Here is a 22,832-nt window from a genome sequence, read left to right on the forward strand (position 1 = left end):
TGGGTCACAAGTCAAATACAACTCATATTATATATTCCTATCATGGTTATTCACAGTTGCCAAAACGTCAATATCTACCTATTTCTAATTTAATGCATTTTCGCATTTCCAAACTATCTACATTGTTGAAGAAACTTGTTACACAAACACTATAGATTACCTCTTTGAAATATTATTTCAGCCTATTTTTAAAGTCCTATAAAGTTGTTGTTTATTGTGATGACATCAGATTTTGCTAAATTGAAATTTTTTAACAATCACTGGTATAAAACAAAGTTTCAATGTCATGAAATTATATTATTTGCAGTCATCCAACCATATATTCTGAGTAGTCAGTGTGCTAATCTTCCACTTTTTCAAAAACTGTTAATCTCTCCTATTTTACTTAACATAACTCACAACATTTTGAAATATTTCAGACTCTTCTAATCTACTTATTTATGCATCCTGTGTATGTCACCATATTTACACTTTTTCCTGCAAAACTACAAGTTAAACACTTTTGTCTTTTGGGAAAACAAACAATGCTGTGATACTAAACATATTTAACGTTTCAGAAGAAAATAAAACACATTTTGTACAAAAGTACAGCAATCCTTATAAGAAACTGGATACAATATATATGCAAAAACGGCTCGTTTGGGTTGAGAAAATATTTTACATAGAAGAGCGAACAACGTTTCAACCTTCTTCAGTCATCGTCAGGTTCACAAAGAAAGAGGTAACTGACCGGAAGCTGACCACATGTTTGAAAGGAGTTGTGTAACTGAGTGTCGAAATGTAGAGGGCAGTATTAGATGTTTGAATATATAATTTTATTTATTTTATTAATATAGGTATAAAGGTGTTCCTTTATATTGGTTTATTTTGGGTTTAAGTTGTTGTATAATTAAGGCTTCTTTAATTTTGTGTTTGTTTATGTTTGTTTCTTTATTTAGTATTTGAGCGTTTTCTATGGTTACGTTGTGTTTATTTGAATTGCAGTGTTCGAAAACGTGTGAAGGTGAGTTTTTATGTTCTTTGAATCTGGTTTCCATTTTTTTACTTGTTTCTCCAATATAGAAGTCGTGGCAGTTATCACATTGTATTTTGTAAATAATGTTGGTGTGGTGTTTGTCAGTGTAGTTTTTACATAGTATAGACCTCAGTTTTGTGCCTGCTTTTTGAATAAATTTGGTATTAACTGGAATGTAATAACAGAAATTACATTATCACATTGATATGTGTATTTCAATAAAATCATTAATGATGAAATTAATACTTACTGTTGCCTAAGTAAGAAGAACAGATAGTTACCTCTCTCTCTTTCTCCTTTTTAAGTAAAAATATTGACTCTATACATTCTCTTCTGTCCATAAAGGCCCGGCGACACATTAATTCCAAAAGAAGCCTCACAGATATGCCAACAACACAAATTACCAAATAAAACACTATGTCTGGTGCAATCTGAAAAAGAAAAATAACAAAACCAAATACTAGTCATAAAATTATACTGAATAAAGAAATACTAGTCATAATACTTCAAGGTTAAAACACCATTCTATACAAATACATACACAAATGTAAACCTACTATGTGAATTTACATTTTTTTTAATGTTCCAAACTGTAAATGAATATCTTTACTAAATACAACAACTACTGTATAATACTTCACTTTACCAACATTTGTAGTCAGTGTAATTATTACTGTTTGGTATATCAGTTTATATTGTTTGGTTTGGTTTGTTTTAAATTCCGTGCAAAGCTACTCAAGGACTATCTGCACTAGCCATCCCTAATTTAGCAGTGTAAGACTAGAGGGAAGGCAGCTAGTCATCACCACCCACCATTAACTCTTGGGCTACTCTTTTACCAATGAATAGTGGGATTGTCCATTACATTATAAGCCCCCCCACAGCTGAGAGGACAAGCATGTTTGGTGTGATGGGGATTCAAAACCATGACCCTCAGATTATGAGTCAAGTGCCTTAACCACCAGACCATGCTGGGCCATATTGTTTGGTGGATTGTTTCTAGATTTTCATTTAAATAAAAAATGTAAAATGAAATTCATTATGCTTAATATTAACACAAGCATTTTATTCCTTTAACTACAAGTTTTATGCATGTGCTGTTTTATGAACTAATAAAAAACCTTTAATTTCAGAAATAATAAATGGTCACTTTCTTGCTAAGTTTCTTGTTTCTGCAGTGCTTCTCAAATATCTGTTTCTTCGTCTAAACACAACACAATATTCAAGAAACTGAAAAAAACAAACCGCCTGACTCGGTAACCAATCCATCACTATAAGAAAATTGCTTATCAATCAGTGATGCCTTCTTTCTCATTTTATTTGCATTTTATATTGTTTAAATTATTTCCTACACTTCTATGAAAGTTCTAATCATTAAATGATTCTTCATCACGTGGTGTTAAACATTTCTTCCAGACATAAACACTACAGACATCTAAATGAAGAAAAAACATAGCCTACAATATTATGTTCAACTACATTAATCCAATTTATACTGATAACAAGTCTTACTGTGTGATATTTTGTTCATAAGCCTGTATTTACTAATATAAATTATTACTGTCTGATTTTTTGTTTTCTAAATCCATTATTATTACCTTAAGTTTCACTTTATAGTTATGCCTACTGGAAATAATTATTCTAATATTTTATAAAACACTTGAAAGACCTGTACTTGATGAATGCACTTATTATTGTGTCATCTTCTGCTTTATAAACCTTTGTTTTGTGAATTTAAATTTTCTGTATGTTGTTACTAAATGGAGTTTCACTTTATGAAACTATATATATATATACGTATAAATATATCTCATATACACTGAGATTAAATTTCATAAGCTTGTATTACTAAAGGTGATTATTTCTTTCTTACAATTATTTTGAAAGTTGTTAATAGAATGTGATTATTCAGTCTGATAGTTTACTTTATAAGTAGTTAGTTATTTTACTTTATTATTACTGTGTGACATATAGCTTCATAATTATTTGTATGGTAAATGTAATTTCTGTGCTTGCTGACTAAAATTATTTGTGTGATGTTAAACTTCCAAAACCAATCTCTTATAAATGTCACTATTAGTATTACTGTCATTCATTACATTTCCCATGAGCATACTTCGTGTGTATTAATGAATACAACTCCCAGTGTCTGATGATTAATTAAAACATTTAACTAGTCTAATGAAGGTAAATACTACTATTTTATATTGTAATTTATATACCTGCATCAAATAAATACGGTGATTAATTCTAGGATAAAGCTAGAACACAGCATCTAGTATTAGCAATAACTAAATGTTTAAAAACCTAGACTGTTAAAGGACACTTGTAGTGTGAGCTGCAAGCAATAAATATGAAGTTAGATGGTTCTTAAAACATCTTCTTTATGGTAAAGGTCAGAAGAATGTTGTAATTTTTCTATACTGAGAATGTATTTCCAATGGATACTTCGTTCCACTCAAAATTAGCTATCCTTCTTCTTTGCTGCCCTCTATATGCAATTTTTTTATTGTGCATGACACAAGCCTTCCACACTCTCTATTGGAAGTCTATCTTATCTCATGCAATCAACTCTAGTGACCATAAAACAGCTGACCATAAAAGAGGGAGAGTGAAAGATAGAATGAGAACAATCCCACATGAGGGTAGAGTGAGGGATCCAATCAAAGGAATGAACTGTATTTTGACATTTCACTCTGTTGTTTAGTTAATTGCAAATCAGAGGATATTATGTCCTCTACAACAGCAGAACTGAATAGTTATAAGCATCTTATGTGGAATCCATCCAGCAGGTGTTCAACTGGCAAGTGGTAAGGACTTCCATACTTCATTAGAAGGAAAGGGGGACTGAAAATACTTTGGAGGTCCTGGAGATGAGAAATAGAGGGAAAGAAAATAGGCAACAAGGAGAAGTACTCTCATGAGTCACTAAGGTTTTGGGATGGAAGGAATGATTCAAAGAAAACAAGAAGAAAAGTATGGTGAGAAGGTATGCATATGACATTGATGGTGCACAAGTCAGATTGCCAATGTCCAAGGCCAAAATGAAATAAAAATATGCCTTAAGAGACAGGTGAGACAAAGAACACAATGAAATAGATTCAAAAGAAAGTAAAATAAAGGAACAGAGGAAAATACTAATATCCCAATCTGGAAGAGGAGTTTGACAAATCCATATAAAAGAATTATCATAGTATGGATGGATGAGAGAGAAACCCTGTGGTAAAAGAGCAGATGAAAGGTATGGAATAAAGCTGCCCAATAACCCAAAATCAAGATGACCAGAGAACCCTGGTTAAAACGTTATGTGAAAAATACGGAGACACCAGCAACTATAGGAAGAGCAGCAATAAAAACCCAAGACTAGACCTACGTGCAAAACCCCTTTCATCATCACTGATCCATTTCCATGGAGGAAGGATGGATGAATTTAACCAAATGAAAAGATATATAATGAGGGAAACCAGATCTCCTCACCAAGGACTAAACAAAATCTAGGCCTGAAGACAGAGAATGTCAAGTGCAGGATGCAGATCTGATGACTTGGGTTGAAGAAAGAGGTCAGATAATAAGGAAAATGGTACAGGAGAGAATAATTATAGTTTTAGTAAACAAGGAAACCATAATTCAGCCAGTCAACAGAGAGTGATCAGAAAAAACTATCCAACGAATCAATTGAATAGGAGGATAAACATATAGGAATTTGTGTGACCAATCCTGGTTGAAGATATTTATAGTCAAAACCTGAGGATGAGGTACCAAGTACCAAAAGAGGAATAACTCGAATAGGAGGATAAACATATAGGAATTTGTGTGACCAATCCTGGTTGAAGATATTTATAGTCAAAACCTGTAGATGAGGTACCAAGAACCAAAAGAGGGATAACTGTTGATTTAAGGTGGTGACAAATGCATCAATGTGAAGACAACCCCAGTGGAAAATGAGCAGAAAAAGGGACCACTCTGTCACAAGGTTAAAATCACCTGAGACATGAAATACGATTAAACAAATGTGTTGCACATGAGCTCAATATCCAGTGTATTAAAACAGAGGGATTTCAAGCAGGTGCCACGTTGTTGATTGATATGAGCCACCACAACAGAATTATCAGAATGATCATTACCAGACAATGTCTAACACTGAAAAGAAAGTGATTCAAAGCCTGATTAATAGCTAGGAGCTCTAAGACACTGATATGCAAAGACAATTCATCAACAGACCAACAACCTGATGTCTCCTGGTGATTCAACTATGCACCCCAGCCCTGAGGAGATGTGTCTGTAAACAGCTGTAAATCCAGACATGGAAAAGGAAACAAAATATCTGCTAATATGTAAGGCTTGTCCAACCAACAAATGAAATTGTCTACAAGGGAAAGAGGAAGTATTATGGTAACATCCAACAGATCCTAAGCAAGTTTCCACTAAGCATCCAGAGTCCAGTGAAAGAATTACATGTGTGCACAGCTAAGGCCGATTAGTGGTGTCACAGAAGACCACATCCCAAAAGTGACAGAACCTTGCATGGCAAACTGACAATTCCATATAATGAAGTCAGAGAGGAGAATGTTGGACCCAACTGAGATTAGTGTTGAAAATTGTCACCAAGTACACAAGGTACTTGGTAGGACTTCTCCAATTTGATCAACCAGCCTACCCAAGTAGCTTTGAGAAGGAGTTGATGAGTATGACTGTCTGACTCCTGTTTAGAATGTTCCAGAAGTAGCCAGTCATTCATGTAAAAATGGAAATCCAGCCCCAGAGCATGAACACAAAGGGCAAAATGAGCAGAAGCCAGCCTGAAAGTAGGGCACAAAATTTGTACACCACTTCTCAATGGATGAACTGAAGATAATGATGAGATCATTCCAGGATAGGAAAATGCATATAAGCTTTGGAGACATCCATCTTGATCATATACAGACCCTGACAAAATGCTCACTGAAGAATGTGGGAGGGCTCTATGGTGAAACGTGAGAACTGAATAAATTGATTGAGGTTAAAAAGATCACTGAAACGGCTCCAGTCCCTGGTATTTTTGAAAACAACAAACATATGGGAGTAAAACTCTGGCAAATAATATAGAACAGGCTTAATTGTATGGTGGGTGAGAAAGTCCTGTACTGCCTCTGACAAACACTGGTAAGCTAGGGAACCCAGAGGAGAAAGAAAGAAAACGTACCTGGGATAAGGGAGATAAGGGAAAAAAAAAGAAATATAAAGGCTCTCCAAAAAAATATGATGAATCCAAACATCAGTGATAAAAATATGATACTGATAAGTTAAGGCACAAGAAAAGAACTGTTATCAGTGTACTGTGCATTGCTTAGACAAACAAGCAGTGGCATCACGAAAAGGAGGGAGAGATAATGATTGGGACTGGGAAGGATGTAAAACTGAAATCAGTGCCACACTCAGCTTTGACTGAGATAAACAGGCTGCTAGATTATTAAGGGTAGATTGGTGCTAGACATATACCACTTAAGGGCTTCAAGGACTCTGGAACCACATTAAAGAAGTAACATCTTAAAAAAGGAACCACACACAAATCCTGTGGATAAAAATCAGATACACAGGTTCTACATAAATGTCAGGGGATGGGGAAAAACACCAAATAGGGTTGAGAAGTATATTCATGCAGTAATGAAAAATACAGGTCATAAGGTATGAAAGCATGGGATAAAACATCACTGACCTGATAAATAAAGTCTGAGAAAACTGTAGAAGAACAAACAGAATCCTTAGGAAAGATACGAGAAGGCATAGCAAATTCAGGAGGTGGAAACAAGCAATTAAAATCCTCATCAGTCTGGCCAGGTTCCATAGGTTCAGGAGAGGTAGGGAAATGTCTTGAGATAGGGGTTGACCTGTATAATGATCAATCTCCTCGTGGGTCACCAGCATCTGAAGCCCATGATGCAGTGTCTGTTGACTGTAAGACACCCAGAGTGGTGATGATAATTTCAGAATTCATATTGAATCAATTGACAAAAGTATTTAAAGTAAGAAATAAATGTGACTAAAATAAGGGTAACTGAACCTGAATGCTTTATAAATATTGAGTATGTTAAATTAACGTTCTTCAAAACAACTTCAATCTCAAACACTAATCAAGATGAGAAATAAAAGAAGTCCAAAGGCAAGTGTTGCCAAACAAGAAGTGATAGTTTGGCAGAGGAGCATAGAGGTAATCACATGTATTGCACGAGTGTACTGTGCTCCTTATGTTAGAAAACTGATGCATGATACTTTGCATAAAGACATGTTGGAATCATTTGATTCCAATAGGGGATGAAGAAGGTTTGTGTTATATGTAATAAAAACGTTTGCATATAGAGAACAGCAATGAATGAGAATAGCTAATCTTGTGAGAAGACAGAAGTATCTATTAGAAACACATTTGCAGCATAAGAAACATATAACATTTTTTTGCTTTTACCATAAAGAAGTCCTTTGTAGATTTATCTTCCTTCACATTTAGAGCTAGCAAATTATACTGCAGGTGTCCTTTAACAGTCTAGGTCCTCAAATGTCCAGTTACTGCTAATACAAGGTGCTGCATTCTAGCTTTATTCTAGAATTAATCACCACATTTATTTGATATATGTATATAAATCAAATTACAAGACAACAGTATTTTCCTTCATTAGACAAATTAAAATTTTGAACCTAACCTCAGACACTGGTAGTTACATTCATTCATTAGTTATAATATGAACTATGTTCATGAAAAATCATAAAACATTTTATTGTGAAGGGAAACTTAAAACAGTAATAGTTATATTTACAATACATAGTATAGTAATAATTTCAGTCAGCAAACACAGTAATTGCATTCACCATACAAAGAATTATGAAGCTGTACATCACACAGTAATAACAACCAAAAATCTTCCAAAGGAATGGAAGTACCATATCAGAAAATATAAATTGGCTGACTGTCTAGTTGTAAGATTACTGCATTGTGTTAAGCTTAAAGTATAATAAATACATAAAACAGTATTTAAAAGGTAAATAAAAAATTGATCAAAAGAAAATGGAAATAGTTAGCCTTTAGTGTAAAAATAAAAAACTGTTTGGTTAGGTAAATAATAAAATAACATACACAATCTGATTTAACTACGTATGCTAGTTTTCATTTGAGTTTGAAAATGCCCATTCTACATTTAGAATTTACCTGATATATTTAGTTAGTAAATGGGATTACAAGAGATGAGAATAACTCTATTCCATATGTTTGTTGTAGAGCAATTTCACTTATACAAGGTATATTAGAACATGGTACAAATATCTCATGAAACAGTAAACAATTAATACTGAATTTCACACATGACCTTATTCAAATTGAGTATGTTAAAACTTGGAACCTTAGAATAATTAAAATAGTTTATAAATGTGAGGGGGATTCGAACCTGCAACCCTCGGATAACGAGTCGAGTACCTTAACCACCTGGTCATGCTGGGCCTAAATGCCCTGATAGATCTCTTATGCAACATTCTTCTAGTCTTCTATTCCATACGTCCCTTTTCCCCTTTGTCTTATGCTCTACTTAATTTTCTCCCAAGCAGACTCCCAAAGATTTTGCAGTTAACACTCAGTCTTCTAGACTTCCTTTGGTTCTGTAGATCTTCATTTAGGATTTCACCCTTCAATGCTTGTTGCAGAGGCTTGATGTCTACAACACTAGCTTTTCTTTTCTTTGCCTCTAATGATGACTATAGATGCCTCAACAGTATTCTTTTTATGTATTTCCTTCAAACATTTACTGCCCAGTATACTACTTATCACCAAGTCATACACGAGTGCATTCATACACATGGCCTTTAAATCTTCCATGCAGTAGGAAATGTCTACCTTTATTCTTGCTGTGGGAAACATTCTCACTGTCACATCAATCAGCACACATAGATGTACCTTGCCTGTCACCTGGCCATCAGATACTAAAATGGTTCTCACTGTTGCACTCAATGTATTGTGGAACTTCCACTTCTTTTTGTTTCTAATATACCTTTCACCTACTAAGATGTTGTGGTTTGTTAGTACCTCTTGATGTTTGTAACATGCTCTGATCACCTCTGGAACTCTTGACCCATTTGCTAACTTCAGCTGGCCATTAATCATGCATTATTTAATCATAGTAATAGCAATTCCTTCTTGTGGTAAATCTGATGTGTTGTCTCAATTCTGTTTCTTCTGAAATAATTGTTCATTACCATCAACATTTTTCTAGGTAGCTCAAGCTGCTTTATGTTGAGATTTCTGCTGTTGCTTGTTGGTGAAAGACTTGTACTCATCTGCAATGTGCCCCTGTTTTATGATAAGTATAACATCTCTTCTCCCTTTTATCTATTCAGTTTTTAACACCTTTGGTGGTAATCTGCTTCTGGTCAGCTATCTCTGGTTTTCACTGATTATTTTTAAAATTTCAAGTTATACTTCCTCTATGGGCTTCCATATACTTTTCTGCCTGTTCTCTTATTAGTAGATCTGCTAGTCCTTTAACACTATCTACACACTTGGCTGTGTCAGTCCATCTTGTGAAGTATTACTGCAGGCATGCCATAAACTGAAATAAGTTTCTCCAGTGTCAGGTTTGACATATCTCCTGAAAAACTTTATTTGGTAAATATATATATATATATATAATGTCTCATCAAGTCCAATTTCAACTTTTCATAGTCCATGACACCTTCTAATGTCATGCCTGCATACATTTATAGGACTTTTCCTGTAAGAAGTAGACTGAGATGGACCATCCAATCACCTTTGTCCCAGTTCTGACTTTGAAAGAATATTTCATAGCTTTCCAGGAAAGCATCTATATTGTTTTTTTATTCATCAGTTTGGGAAGTTTAGGTAAGTTGGCTTTGACCCCATTGTCATTCTTGGGTTTTTCCTTTCTCTGTTGAGTGAGTGGAGCAATCTTAATTTGTGCTTTTATTCTCCCTACTTCCAGTCTCTCCTCTCCTTCTTTCAATTTTTCTTCTTCTTTTCTTTGCTTATACCTTTCTTGCTCTAGGTTTAGTTGTGATTTAACAAACTCTTGTAGATCTCCACTTTTAACCTCAAGTCACTTATATCTCTCTATATACTTATCAGAGTCAGTCAATATGGTTATACAATGTGATTGTGACTTGTACAATAGTTTTGCTACCATTACAGCTTTGTGTCTACTTACCAGTTGTTTACATCACTTCTACTGTCATTTATCTCTGTAGATCATAGCTGGCTCATCAATCTCAGATTTATATATAAATGGATGGTCAGGATTTCTACAGTTGATGTCTGTGACTTTTTGGTAACAAATTTTAACAATAAACAAACAGCACACAGTCCACCAGTTTTTACAGTTGACTTGTTTTAGTATATTGATTAAAATACCCAGAGCTTCAAGTAATCATTTGTTTTCATCAAAGTCCACACAGGCTGGTTCAGTTACTTTATAACACAACTAAAAAGACAATTCTTCTTCTTTATTCTGTTGTTACAATAAACCCTGCAGTTATTTCACTTCAAAAAATTGCCACCACTGTATGCTCTTCACAGCTAAATTACAAATACACAGTCTAGATCATAAAGGTAAAAATAATTATTTTTTTCTCTATGGTCTAGGTCTATTTGACTATATCTTGCACTAACTTTGTTTAATCTGAACTACATTTTGGATGCATATTTATAAATAACCCCATTGAGGTTTAAAACTTTCCACATATTACATTGTGATGTAATAATATTTGAGAAAAACTTATAATGTTCTAGTATCATGACGTAACAGTTTATCAAGTGCCAATTCACAACCGAACTACACAACATATGATTCATGAACAGTTACACAAACGAATCTACAATAAATTATTGTTTCTAAAAATAATTAAATTAACTATTGTGCTATACTAAGAATATCTAAATCATAATACTTGCAATAAACGTAAACAGTCACGTAAATCTAAAAGAAATCAACTGTATGACATGCCTTGTTTTCTACTTACTTAACCTTCCTAAAATTCTTATCTTGACATTGTGTTTATAACGGAGTTAATCAGTAAAACAACCTTTCTTTTCTTTCTTTTATATGATATGTCATTTTTTCTGTAATTCTACTCATTAATTGTGAAGTATCATTAAACAGTAAACACATGATCAGGAATTGTACAATTGCATTCAGTGAGCTTTTACTATTAGATTCTGCTATTCTATGAATCTAAAGTAAAAATTAGCTGCGCTATCACTAATCATCCAACTCTTTCCTCATGCTCAGATAGGTCTTTCTGATTAACCTTCTCAACTTTATGAGCAGTGAGAGATAGCTCTCAATCACAGAACATAATATTCTTACTACTCACTCAGTTGCCTTGGTTAAGGCTGCTGCTCTATGGTGTAACATGACTGTTTTTAGAGTCCTTATGAAACTGTGCTATACACTCCACTCAACACTTTTCAGCTGTGAACAATTTATACTTAGGTACTACATAGTACATACTTGGGTTTACAATTCAAGTGTTCTTTCTAATAAAGAAATGTATTAACACTGTATGCTCTACAGATTAGCCTATATAAATTCTAGCTACTTAGCAAAGTAAACATTTTTTTTAAATTAATGCTTTAACTCTGCTCAAATTGTTCTTCATTCTGAATGATGTTAAATTCATCACCTCAAAACATTTATTGTCTTCTAACTGTGTGAAGCATTCACTGACTTCAATACCTTATCTTATTGATCACCCCTTTAAATATTTTAAGATGCCTCCTCTGGTGAATCATTTTGAAATTAATGAAATGAGCCGATAATGTTTCTGGGTTTTCTGCTGTTTACCACTTAGTGTCATTGTAAATGATCATTTTAAGTGAGTAGAAAGAAGGATAAGCTAACTGTTCAGGATCCTCCACTTACTGTAAAAATGATCTCGAACAAAGCTTGACATGATTCCTTGAGTATTTTCCCATCACAGTTTGTAATTTTTCTAAATGGTGAATGGTATATCACTGTTCTTGTAAATTCTGTGGTCCCAATGAAAGTTGTAGTCTAGAAGATTCTGTTAAGCAAGACATTATAATAAATATTATGATGGATTTAATATTATATACTTATTTTAATATCTATGTTTCTTTCAGGTTAATATATATTTAGAAATGCATGTAACTTATATTGTTAAATGTGTACTGCAAGATTCCCACCTGTTCTCTAAATCTGTAGGAGATTCTCAAGTGTAAGAATTACAACATATGTTTTACATTGTTGCCAAATGAACTTTCAGAACCTTGCCTAAAGTTAATAAATTGATGTTCCAAGAGATAGTTTTCAGAACACTGTTGGTTTGCTAAAGTGAGTATACTATATACCTTGGAAGATGTAACTGTGAGAAAAGCTTATTAATTGGAAAACTACAAATATTTGACCAGAAATGTTAATAATTTTGAACATTAGAAAGTGTTCAACATTAAAGAATTAACTTCGGACTTCAGTATTTCTATGAAGACATTAGATATCATCCATGATGAAAAGTTAGCTTGTAAACAGAAGAAGGGCAGTCAAAAATAAAGTTAGTTAGCATTACTTCTAAGTTAAGTGTACCTGCATATCAAAATAGTATTAAGTCGTTCAACATAAACTGTCAATAAAATATTCAGTTACAGAGCAGATAGAAGACTCAGTACTGTTTGTAAAACTTTTGTATTTAAATGATTAAAAACTATTTGTAATAACTTTAATTATAAATTGTATTATTGTTTTTATATTAAAATATATTTATGCTAAGAAATAGAATTGTGTGTATCAATCTTTTCAGAAAGTATCATAAATTTGATACATATCAGCATTCAATTAACTTCTAAATTAAAATTAAATCATAATATGTAAGATAATAAATCAGAGACTCATTCAAGATAGATTATAGTATGTAGTCAGGATGTAATTCTTTAAAATTTCAGATATTAATTGAAAGAAACCTAATTGATGAAAGTTTGTATCTGTTCCCATATTTAAATCCTTTTCTCTGTTTCTCACTCTTTGCAGTCTTTAAATAGCTTTCACAGTAGCTAGTCTTTAAATCATTAATTGTTACTTTTTTAATGACTCCCTCATATAACCTTTTATTTTACACTTCTTGTGATGTGGTAGTCATAGTCCCTAAAATACTGTTACTTAAAAAAACTGATTGGCATCTATAACTAAAGCAGAAATACATAGCAGCAATATTCAGATATAAAAGTTATTTACTTTCAGTTGGTAAAAACATGACAGTTTCAAACATTACCAACATTTCACCACCTGAGTTGATAAAGGTTAATAATGTTTGAATCATATTATTATAGTTTAAGCTTAATTTCTGATTTAAAAAAATGTAACATTCAGGCTAAACGAAAAAGACTTCTTAATTGTAATACTTGGGGTTCCTGACTCTAAATCAAATAAACCAGATTATGCTGGAAAACTATTTTGGCATAAAACAGTTTTAGAGCAGCAATGACAAAGCATAACAATCAGGCTAAACGAAAAGACTTCTTACTTGTAATACTTGGGGTTCCTGACTCTAAATCAAATAAACCAGATTATGCTGGAAAACTATTTTGGCATAAAACAGTTTTAGAGCAGCAGTTTTGACATAATTGTTTTATCTAACTACAAACAATGTTATAAGAAACTAACATGCATGTGATAGTTTAAATAAATTACTGCAAAAAACAATCTTTTAAAATCTTTAATGATCAAAATACCTATTCACTTCCAGATGAATCAGAAATGTGCTAAATCAAATTGATAAATTTCATTATCAGTGCTATATTCTGGATGAAGCACTGAAAACAAAGCATTACTGACAGAAATAACTTAAAATTCAGCTCTGAAAACATAGAAATGAACTACAAAATAACGTCTCTTTGATTAACTATTGGCTTATGACCAATTTCTTTGAACCAAAAGAACTAATAAGATGTTAATTTGATTTCCTAGCTTTAGCTCTTTATGGTGGCACTTGACTGGATTACCATACATCATGTAACTTTACTGAGCTATGTTACTCATTTTTTTCAGTCAGCTATGGCAAAAGACTTTGGCTTTGAATTTAAGCTGTGATACTCCAACCCACTTAATATAAGCTCTACCAATGACACTATGGAAGATGCTATTGCACTTTGGTAGTTTTTTAGGAAATAGTAACATATGTACATAGTGTTATATAGGATATTGATTGTATTCGATAAATATTTCAGGTGGTTGATCCCACACACATCATTAACTGTGTTACCAAAAGTAGACATCTGAAACACCTAATAAAATGTTGATATTTCATTGTGCTTAAAAATGTTTTTATTTTTTACTCTTAATATACAACAGCACAATGTGCATGAAAAAAAGTTACAAACTTAATTATGTTGAGTTTCACAGAAGTTACTCATACCTCAGCAAAGTCAACAATAAGAGGTATACTGACAACTGCCATTTCACCTTAGTGATAGACATCAATCATGTATTTGTATAATACTGTATGTTTATAACACATGATACAATTCAACTGCAAATACTTATTATTACTGAGTTTTAGTGCAGTTATTCACGTCTTAGTATGATCATTTACATACTCACTACTACAGTACAGTCTTGGTGAAAACAGTGATAGCAATGCTAGGTAGAAGCAGGATAACCAATTGCTTGGAGCACCAATCATTTCAAGCAGTTACCGATTCCCAAGGATTATGTTTATCAATTTCATCATAACTTTGGTTTTAGCCTATTTTAGGATTGTACTAATATGAAAAAGATATTTTTCTAATGAAAGTAACTGAAAAACATGTCAATCAGTAATGGAGAGCCGTTTTAAAATTACAGCAATAAAGCATTTAATTCTCAGTCAGGAACATATGAGGATTGGTTACTAATTTAAGTTACACTACAATTAGAATGGTTTGAGAAAGTTACTGGTATAATGATATTAGCGTGGGAGTATAAGTGGCATTTAAAGAAGTGAATTAGTATGTGCTAGGTTGGTATATTTCTTGGATTCTGGGAATAAAGCAATTAGAATGTTTTGGGAGGGGGAGATATTCCTACTCAGGACCCCCAGTGGGCTACCACTGCCTCTGAGAAAATATTAATCATATTGCATGATAAAGTTTATGACAGCACAAAATATATTATACTTCTATGATTTAGAAGTACAACTTGTAAAAATACTTCTTTGTATTATAAAGATGGCTTTATAATATATTTTTACTTCAAGTGGGTTTCTCATCATCATGAAAGTTACTTCTTTGTCCAAATGAAAGAAATTTCCTTGAGATACTCCACAGGTGATTGAATTTCAGTATTAGTCATTATAACATTAATAGTTAACCCTATCAACTGTTTTTACTTACCACAATTACATAAGAATGTTTAATTTAATTTTCTTTACTTAATGTGATAAAACAAGTTTTACAGATTGTACATCTAATTTAAAATCTTTGAAAAACTTTATTTTATTAATTCCAGTTTTAATAATCTACAGATATATGAGCATATTAAGTATTATAAAGTATTATATAATGCATGTAAGTAAAGAAACACTTACCATGATGGCAAAAGACTTTGGCTTTGAGTTGAAGCTATGATACTCCAGCCCACTTAAAATAAGCTCTACCAATGACACTATACAAGATGCTATGGCACTTTGATAATTTTTAGGAAATGGTAACATTGCATATATACATAGTATTATATAGAATGTTGGTCGTATTTGATGGAATATTTTAGCTGGTTGATTCCACACGGTAACTAAGTCACTGACACTGCAACTATATTCACTACACATCATTATGAGCACAGTAAACCAAGGCACTATCAGTCTTACTCGACTGGTCTGAAACAATGATTCTTTATAAGCTAGAATGAAAATAATAAGATGGGTAACCAATCCAACAAGTCGAAGAGAAACTTCAAGAACGATAGCAGATGGTTCCTGTTAAAAAGTACAAACAATCAAAATTTTTCTTTTTTTTTCTAAATATATATGTATTTACACAACTACTGAATATTGGTGTTTCTTTAAAAAACATTATATGAAAAACACACAGGTGTAAAAATTTTAACTTCAGAAGGTGAAAGTCAAGTTATGATAAGAAGTCTTTGCACCAACATTCTTTTTCATATAAAATGAGTACAAGTTACATTACATTTTGTTCTTTATGACCTTTATTTCTAACTAACCAAAAGTAAATTCAAACTGACAATTACATTTTATATTTGTACACAATTACGGAGACTAACAGGTAATATAACAAACAAAACCTAACTTTTTTATTATATTACATGTACCAACCAGTGTGGAGAAACAAAATATTAATATAAGAGTAGTTAATTTTCTTTTGCAGTAACATCAAACAAACTGTTAAGACTTAAATTATGAATAAGACATGATGGCCATAGAGGACTTAGTAATTATCTTAATATTAAGTGGGATTACACATTTTTCTGAAAATTAACATCAGATAAAGTGAACCACTGGCTTTCTCTGTTCTGAATCTTATTCAGCCTCATACTTAAAATGTTTGAAAGGAGTGGTTGTAATTAGTAAGGTCAAATGCCAACACATATTGTACAAAACACAATCAGCATGTAAAAAAATGTTAATGCTACAGGTTTGGGGGCATGCACCTCCTCCAGAAATTTTGTAAAAAAATAAGTGTTATGAGATTAATAAGGAAGCAAGTTTACAAAAAAATATAGTTTAAACAATTGCACGGTAATGCACATAAAATCCACAAACATCCAATAAAAAGTCAACAAATCATTATACATATTATACTATGTATGTTTTGTTACAGTAAAGTACTGTATTATCTACATGCAGAACAGTTATTAACTGTTAAGTTATATTATTAATTTATACGATTTTGTACAATAATAGTATATTAGCTATTTCAATCATTGGCTATCATATATGTACATGTATGAACTGGTGAAATAACATGATAGCATTTTCCATTCCTCTGAAGTTATTTTCCATAAATAACCTACACACAGTTTCAACACTGATAGCAATGAAATAATGATTATTGTGACAGATTTACTATTATATATTTATTCTAATACTGATGAGTTTTTTTCAGTTAAATATCTATACCTAGGAATGTACATAACTTGTATTGTTAAATCTGCAGTGTGATATACTTGCCTATTCACTAGTGTTGTAGAAGATTCTCAAGTGTACAAATCAGCAATGTGTATGTAAATGTTAGAGTATCATCACTACTGTTGTGCAAGTTTAAATTTCTAGAAACTTGCCTCACACCTACAAAATTAACCAATGCAATGCATCAACAGACAGTATATGTTATTGATTCATTACAGTTGGTATAAACTATGGAAGCTATAATTGTTATTAATGTTTACTAATAAGAAATTTCATGTATTTGACCAGGAGTGTTGGTATATTAAAATATATATATATTAAAAAAACTGTTGGCAAATATCATAAACTGGGTATATATCAATATGTATTTAACTTTTAAATCTAAACTGCAATTTAACTTTGAAATTGTAAAAGGTAACATTGTGAACTAAAGTTAGAACACTCAATCTCTCTTCAGTATTGTGCACCTCAGATAATTATTCAACCTGCAGAGAGCAAATGCCAAGCATTCACATAAACAAGAACTGAGTGAAAAAAGGAGTTTCAGTAACATAAAGATAGTTGGTACACTGGAGCACATTTTTAAGCAGTCATCCAGTATCTGGAGAGGTATAGAGAGCCAACTTGTCTCTTTTCATCAGAAGAATGTAAACTTGGTAGAAAATGTTAAATACCATAAGCAACTTCTCTATAACTATAAAAGCATAATTGTTTGACATCGCAATAATAGGGAGTTTTGTCAAACTCCATCAAACCCACCTGCATAAGTGCATGCTATAGCTTTTATTACATTTAAAAAAAAACAACTCATGTTGGATAAAGTTCGTGTGTGATGTAGTATGGAGGGATATACATGTATCTATGTTTAAAAGACAGGTTTGTTGTGATAACAATTATTCATTATCCTCTCATCTGTATCTCATGACAGCTGGTGTGGGTATTAAAACTTTTATTAAAATAAAGTAGAGAACAACATTTCAACCTTCTTAGGTCATCTTCAGGTTAACAGTTGCACATTCTCTTGTCTTGTCACAAGACAACTGAAGAAGGTTGAAACATTGTTCTCTACTTTATTTTAACAAAAGTTTTAATACCCATACCTGCCTCTCGACCTTTTGAAATACATTTTTACTTCAAGTGGGTTTCTCTTCATATCCTCTCATCTGTTCATATTAAACTTTCTCTATGACAATCAGTCAAAACACAAAGACTGAAAAACAGCCTTTAGGCCTACTGATATCACCCTGTTACCAATGAAAACATCAAAAACAAATTAAATCATTTTATACTGAAATCTAGTTACCTATTCAACAGACCTATAATTCAAATGAAATGTTACAGGGAGACCACTGCACAACATTATAAGTTAAACAGTGAAATAACATAAGACAAACAAATCACATCAGGCAGATTACTAAAATCTTTCAATAATTTTAGAACTTGAATCTAGTCAGCTCTGGTTATTAAACAATCCAGCAAAGAAAAGTCTTAATCTTTGAGTCTTGTTTTGCCACTCATATTCTCTTATATTAGGTAAATGTTTACTAATATGTTGACAGAAACTCTTCTTATATGAGGTCGGTATCTTCTCAGAGTATTTTGAATGGAACCAACCAGTCATATATATAAGGTTACAAAAATGTATTTTTATACTTAATACAATATTTTCATAAACAAATCTTATAAATCTATTACCTCTTTTAATACAAGTTAAACTCATAGATTGAGGCTTTAAGTTTCTCTATACAACCATATACAAAACCCTCTCTTTTCAACAATATCAGTGTTATCCTTATGAAAGAAGAAGTAAGACTTCAACATTTCCATGCATGGAATACATCATTTTTAACTCAAACAATCCAACAACTTTTCTTACAGGTACATATTGTACCTGAGATAGTTAAACTACATTTCAAAAGGCTAATCTTCCTTATGGTACCCACTTACTAGAATCTTAGTACAACTCATAAATACTTCCAAGAAGCTATGAAAATCACAGGCATTGAATAAAAGCCAAGTTTTCAAATCTGGCATCATTCCCCACCCAAGTGACCTCACTGGTCACATTCTTCCAAAAAAAAAATGGTTGTATTGTATTTATTACCAACCACCAATTGCTTTCTGCTATTATATATAGGCCAAAATTTATTCTCTTTTAACCTTTCAACCTGTTCCATAAAAATCAGCTTCTATAACTAACTTCTTGTGTAGCACTTAACAACTTTTTGAAAGATGCTTAAAAAGAACTACTTATTTTCATACAAAAGAGAGAGAAAGAAGATATTATTTACAAGAAATCATACTTTCTAAAACCATACTGAGTATTGTTTATTTTTGTTTTTGAATTTCACACAAAGCTACTCGAGGGGTATCTGTGCTAGCCGTCCCTAATTTAACAGTGTAAGGCTAGAGGGAAGGCAGCTAGTCATCATCACCCACCGCCAACTCTCGGGCTACTCTTTTACCAACGAATAGTGGGAATAACCGTCACATTATAACGCCCCCACGGCTGAAAGGGCGAGCATGTTTGACGCGATGGGGATGCGAACCTGCAACCCTCAGATTACGAGTCGCACGCCTTAACACACTTGGCCATGCCGGACCAGTATTGTTTATAAAATGTCAATTAGGGTTATAAATGAGCTCTGAAAAATTATTCTGCGAATCTGTAAATAATAGGGTAAACTAACAGAACTTTAATTTGTTGGTCTTCTTTCAGCTTATCTCTTTAGGAATAAAACAAATGGATATATTGCTAATATTCAAAAATTTCTAATGTCTACACCATCTTTGAAACACAATGTTAGTCTCCAACATCTTCCTCAACCTTACGCAAAAACTCCAATGAAACTAATGTACTTCCACAAATTCCCCGTAAGTGTTCTGTTACAAGAGTAAATAACACCAAAATTAGGAGTAAAAAAATATTTTTATTTGCTGCTTTTGAAGTTCGTATGTTATGCTGTGTTGTAGCCTACACAGTGTATAATTCTTTTTTTTTTTTTTACATAGAAGAGCGAACAACGTTTCGACCTTCTTCGGTCATCGTCAGGTTCACAAAGAAAGAAAGAGGTTACACTCAGTACACTCAGTTACACAACCCCTTCCAAACATGTGGTCAGCTTCCGGTCATTAACCTCTTTCTTTCTTTGTGAACCTGACGATGACCGAAGAAGGTCGAAACGTTGTTCGCTCTTCTATGTAAAATATTTTCTTAACCCAAACGAGCCGTTTATGCATATATATTTCTCTACAAGTGGGTTTTCTCGACATCACTGAGTATATAATTCTGTTCGTGATTTAATCATGCGCACATTTTCCCTACGTCGTGACATGACAAACTGCAAGAACACCAACCAACCAGACAACACTAGGTCTTTAGCTATATAATCATACAAAAAACCGATTAAAACAGAAGAGCCTATTCAGACAGCATTCAACTTCCCTTTCGGAGAAATCATGTAATTAACATTTTTTTTTTCCCAGAAAAAGAAAAAAATACTGTTATCACCATTTCATTGTACTTTTTTTAACCAACTAGTTAAAGAAACCTGGGTAATCTTTAACCCGAGTTTTAGCCATTTCGACAGTAATACTCTAATCTTGTTCTTCGCATGATAAAGTAATATCCATTAAGATAATGGTGCCTTGTCTACAATAAGCCGCCATTTCTTTCATTACCTGTTTATTTTGTGAGATACAAAGTACGTCATAGAAAGTTGTATCAATCTCTGAAGATAACGGCGTAGTCATAAATCACTTCATCTTTTAGTAAGACTATACAAGCACTTTTCAGTAATATGATGAGCTATACTCTGAACACTATTGAACTACTATAAAAATACTGACTAAATTAAGATTACACAAGTTTAATATGATTATAATAAACAATTATTATCATTTTATTAGTAATAACTATGAATAAATAAGCTCTGTACTTTTGCACTTCGTAATAGTTGCACTATAAAATTAACAAGAGTAGCATCTATATGTTTGTTTGAAAAGATTGCTAATACTAAGCAAGATCTAATTTGAAATATAAACGTTGGGCTGGCTTACGAGAATTTAAGCCCCTGTGGCATAGCGGTATATTTGCAGACTCACATTGCTAAAAACCGGGATTTGATACCCGTAGTGGACATGGCCCATTGTGTAGCTTTGTGCTGAATTCCAAATAATCAATCAATATAGAAATTTAAAAAGTATGAACAAACATGTTTGCTTTCCAAATTTTGTGATCAGCAACTGTGCAGAATGTTCAGTGCGATTTGTTAGTAACTTCATCCTCGAATAACACATCAAAATATAGTTATAAAAACCTGAATATCTTTAGAGGACAGAGTAATTGTAGAATAATACGATAATTAAGCCACAGATTCTAGTATCACATGTATTAACAATAGTTAGCATCACTGTTACCTAAATAAGTGCATCATATATGATAATTGAAACGTTGAATACCACATATGAATATACGGCAGCCAGTTCTACTAACAACTTCCCGTGGATCGATTTCAACTACTAATGCTGATAAGCAACATAATGATATCACTTCATAATTGTACGTAGACTATACAATGAAATGTATATATACATATTCCGTAGTTCCTTTGATCAAATTCACAGGCTACGAAAGGAATATAGAGCAGGAAACTCCTGTTTCCTGCATGGATTGCTACCAGATAGTTTACTGACAAGACCATTCGGTATAGCCCATTCTTTCGCCGATTTCTCGGTATATTTTGCATAAAATTATGAAAACATGTTCATGTACTCAGTGTCGTATTTAAGTAGGGGCTAGAGGGGGCTCAGTGATAATTTCATTCCATGTACAATTATAAGGGATGCAAGGCCCACAAAAATTATGAGCTCCTGGGCCCACACAACCATAAACCCGCTACTGATATACTGCTTACTAGCATTGGTAGCATTTATTCACGGGTAACTGAAATTGACTCGCAAGTAGTTACGAGCACACAAAATAATTAAGGATGGTTATTAATATAACTTGCAGAGATAAACACATGAACAACCTAGGTTAGCATCTCTATCGTTTGCTATATATGTAACAAAATGTTTAGAAACTTTCGAAGTTTTCTTCTCAGTTTTTAAATAACTTACACACGGAATTTTTTTTTCATTAGATAAAATGGATCAAAATATAGTGAAAGCCAAGTTAGTTATGGCAATGATTTAAATGTTGATTGACTAGCAAAATCGGTACACTAAACAACATACAGGACATTTATCATGAGCAAGGTGCACCTGATACGATGCCACCTTTTAATTAGAATACAGCTTTAAAACATTTTCTAATTTATATTTAACATTATAACACATACAGTCAACTATCTGATCAGACAATTTTTCTCACAGTAAAGATTAAAAATGTAAAAGAAATGTGATAACTTCACTTGATTCACTGAAAAGTTAATGCTTCACCTGTGATAGAAGAAACAATAGTATCAAACAAGCAGCGTAGTACACCATGTTCAGCATCAGAAACCCAACATAAAGCGCGTGTTGAACACGTGCTTGATATCTGTAGAACAAACCTTCTGCTCCTTTCTGTTGAAACTGATCCTGAAAGTATTAATAGTTCAAGTTTAGGGACAGAAGATTTAAATGCACGACAGGAACTAGATATACAGTATGTGAGTATAACAGAAGTCTTTTGTTGTAATTTAACCTCTAGTTGTGCATTATTTTA

The 22,832-nt window shown here is 32.6% G+C and overlaps 1 protein-coding gene across 5 annotated transcripts in view; it reads right to left on the reverse strand.

The window, feature by feature from the left end:
• LOC143248447 (adenylate cyclase type 2-like) overlaps positions 1-22,832 on the reverse strand; it is a 115,053-nt gene that overhangs the window by 72,422 nt on the left and 19,799 nt on the right. For 4 of the 5 annotated variants that reach the window (XM_076496822.1, XM_076496830.1, XM_076496838.1 and 1 more), the window contains exons 3-5: positions 22,565-22,705; positions 15,563-15,949; positions 1,297-1,446 (exon numbers count right to left, since the gene is read on the reverse strand). In XM_076496822.1, the coding sequence (XP_076352937.1) occupies positions 1,297-1,446; positions 15,563-15,949; positions 22,565-22,705 (678 nt within the window). Of the gene's footprint in view, positions 1-1,296; positions 1,447-11,907; positions 12,038-15,562; positions 15,950-22,564; positions 22,706-22,832 lie in introns of those variants that run through there. The other variant, XM_076496846.1, reaches the window with a different exon arrangement.

Source organism: Tachypleus tridentatus, chromosome 1 (assembly GCF_004210375.1).
Source record: "Tachypleus tridentatus isolate NWPU-2018 chromosome 1, ASM421037v1, whole genome shotgun sequence".
Lineage (NCBI taxonomy): Eukaryota > Metazoa > Arthropoda > Merostomata > Xiphosura > Limulidae > Tachypleus > Tachypleus tridentatus.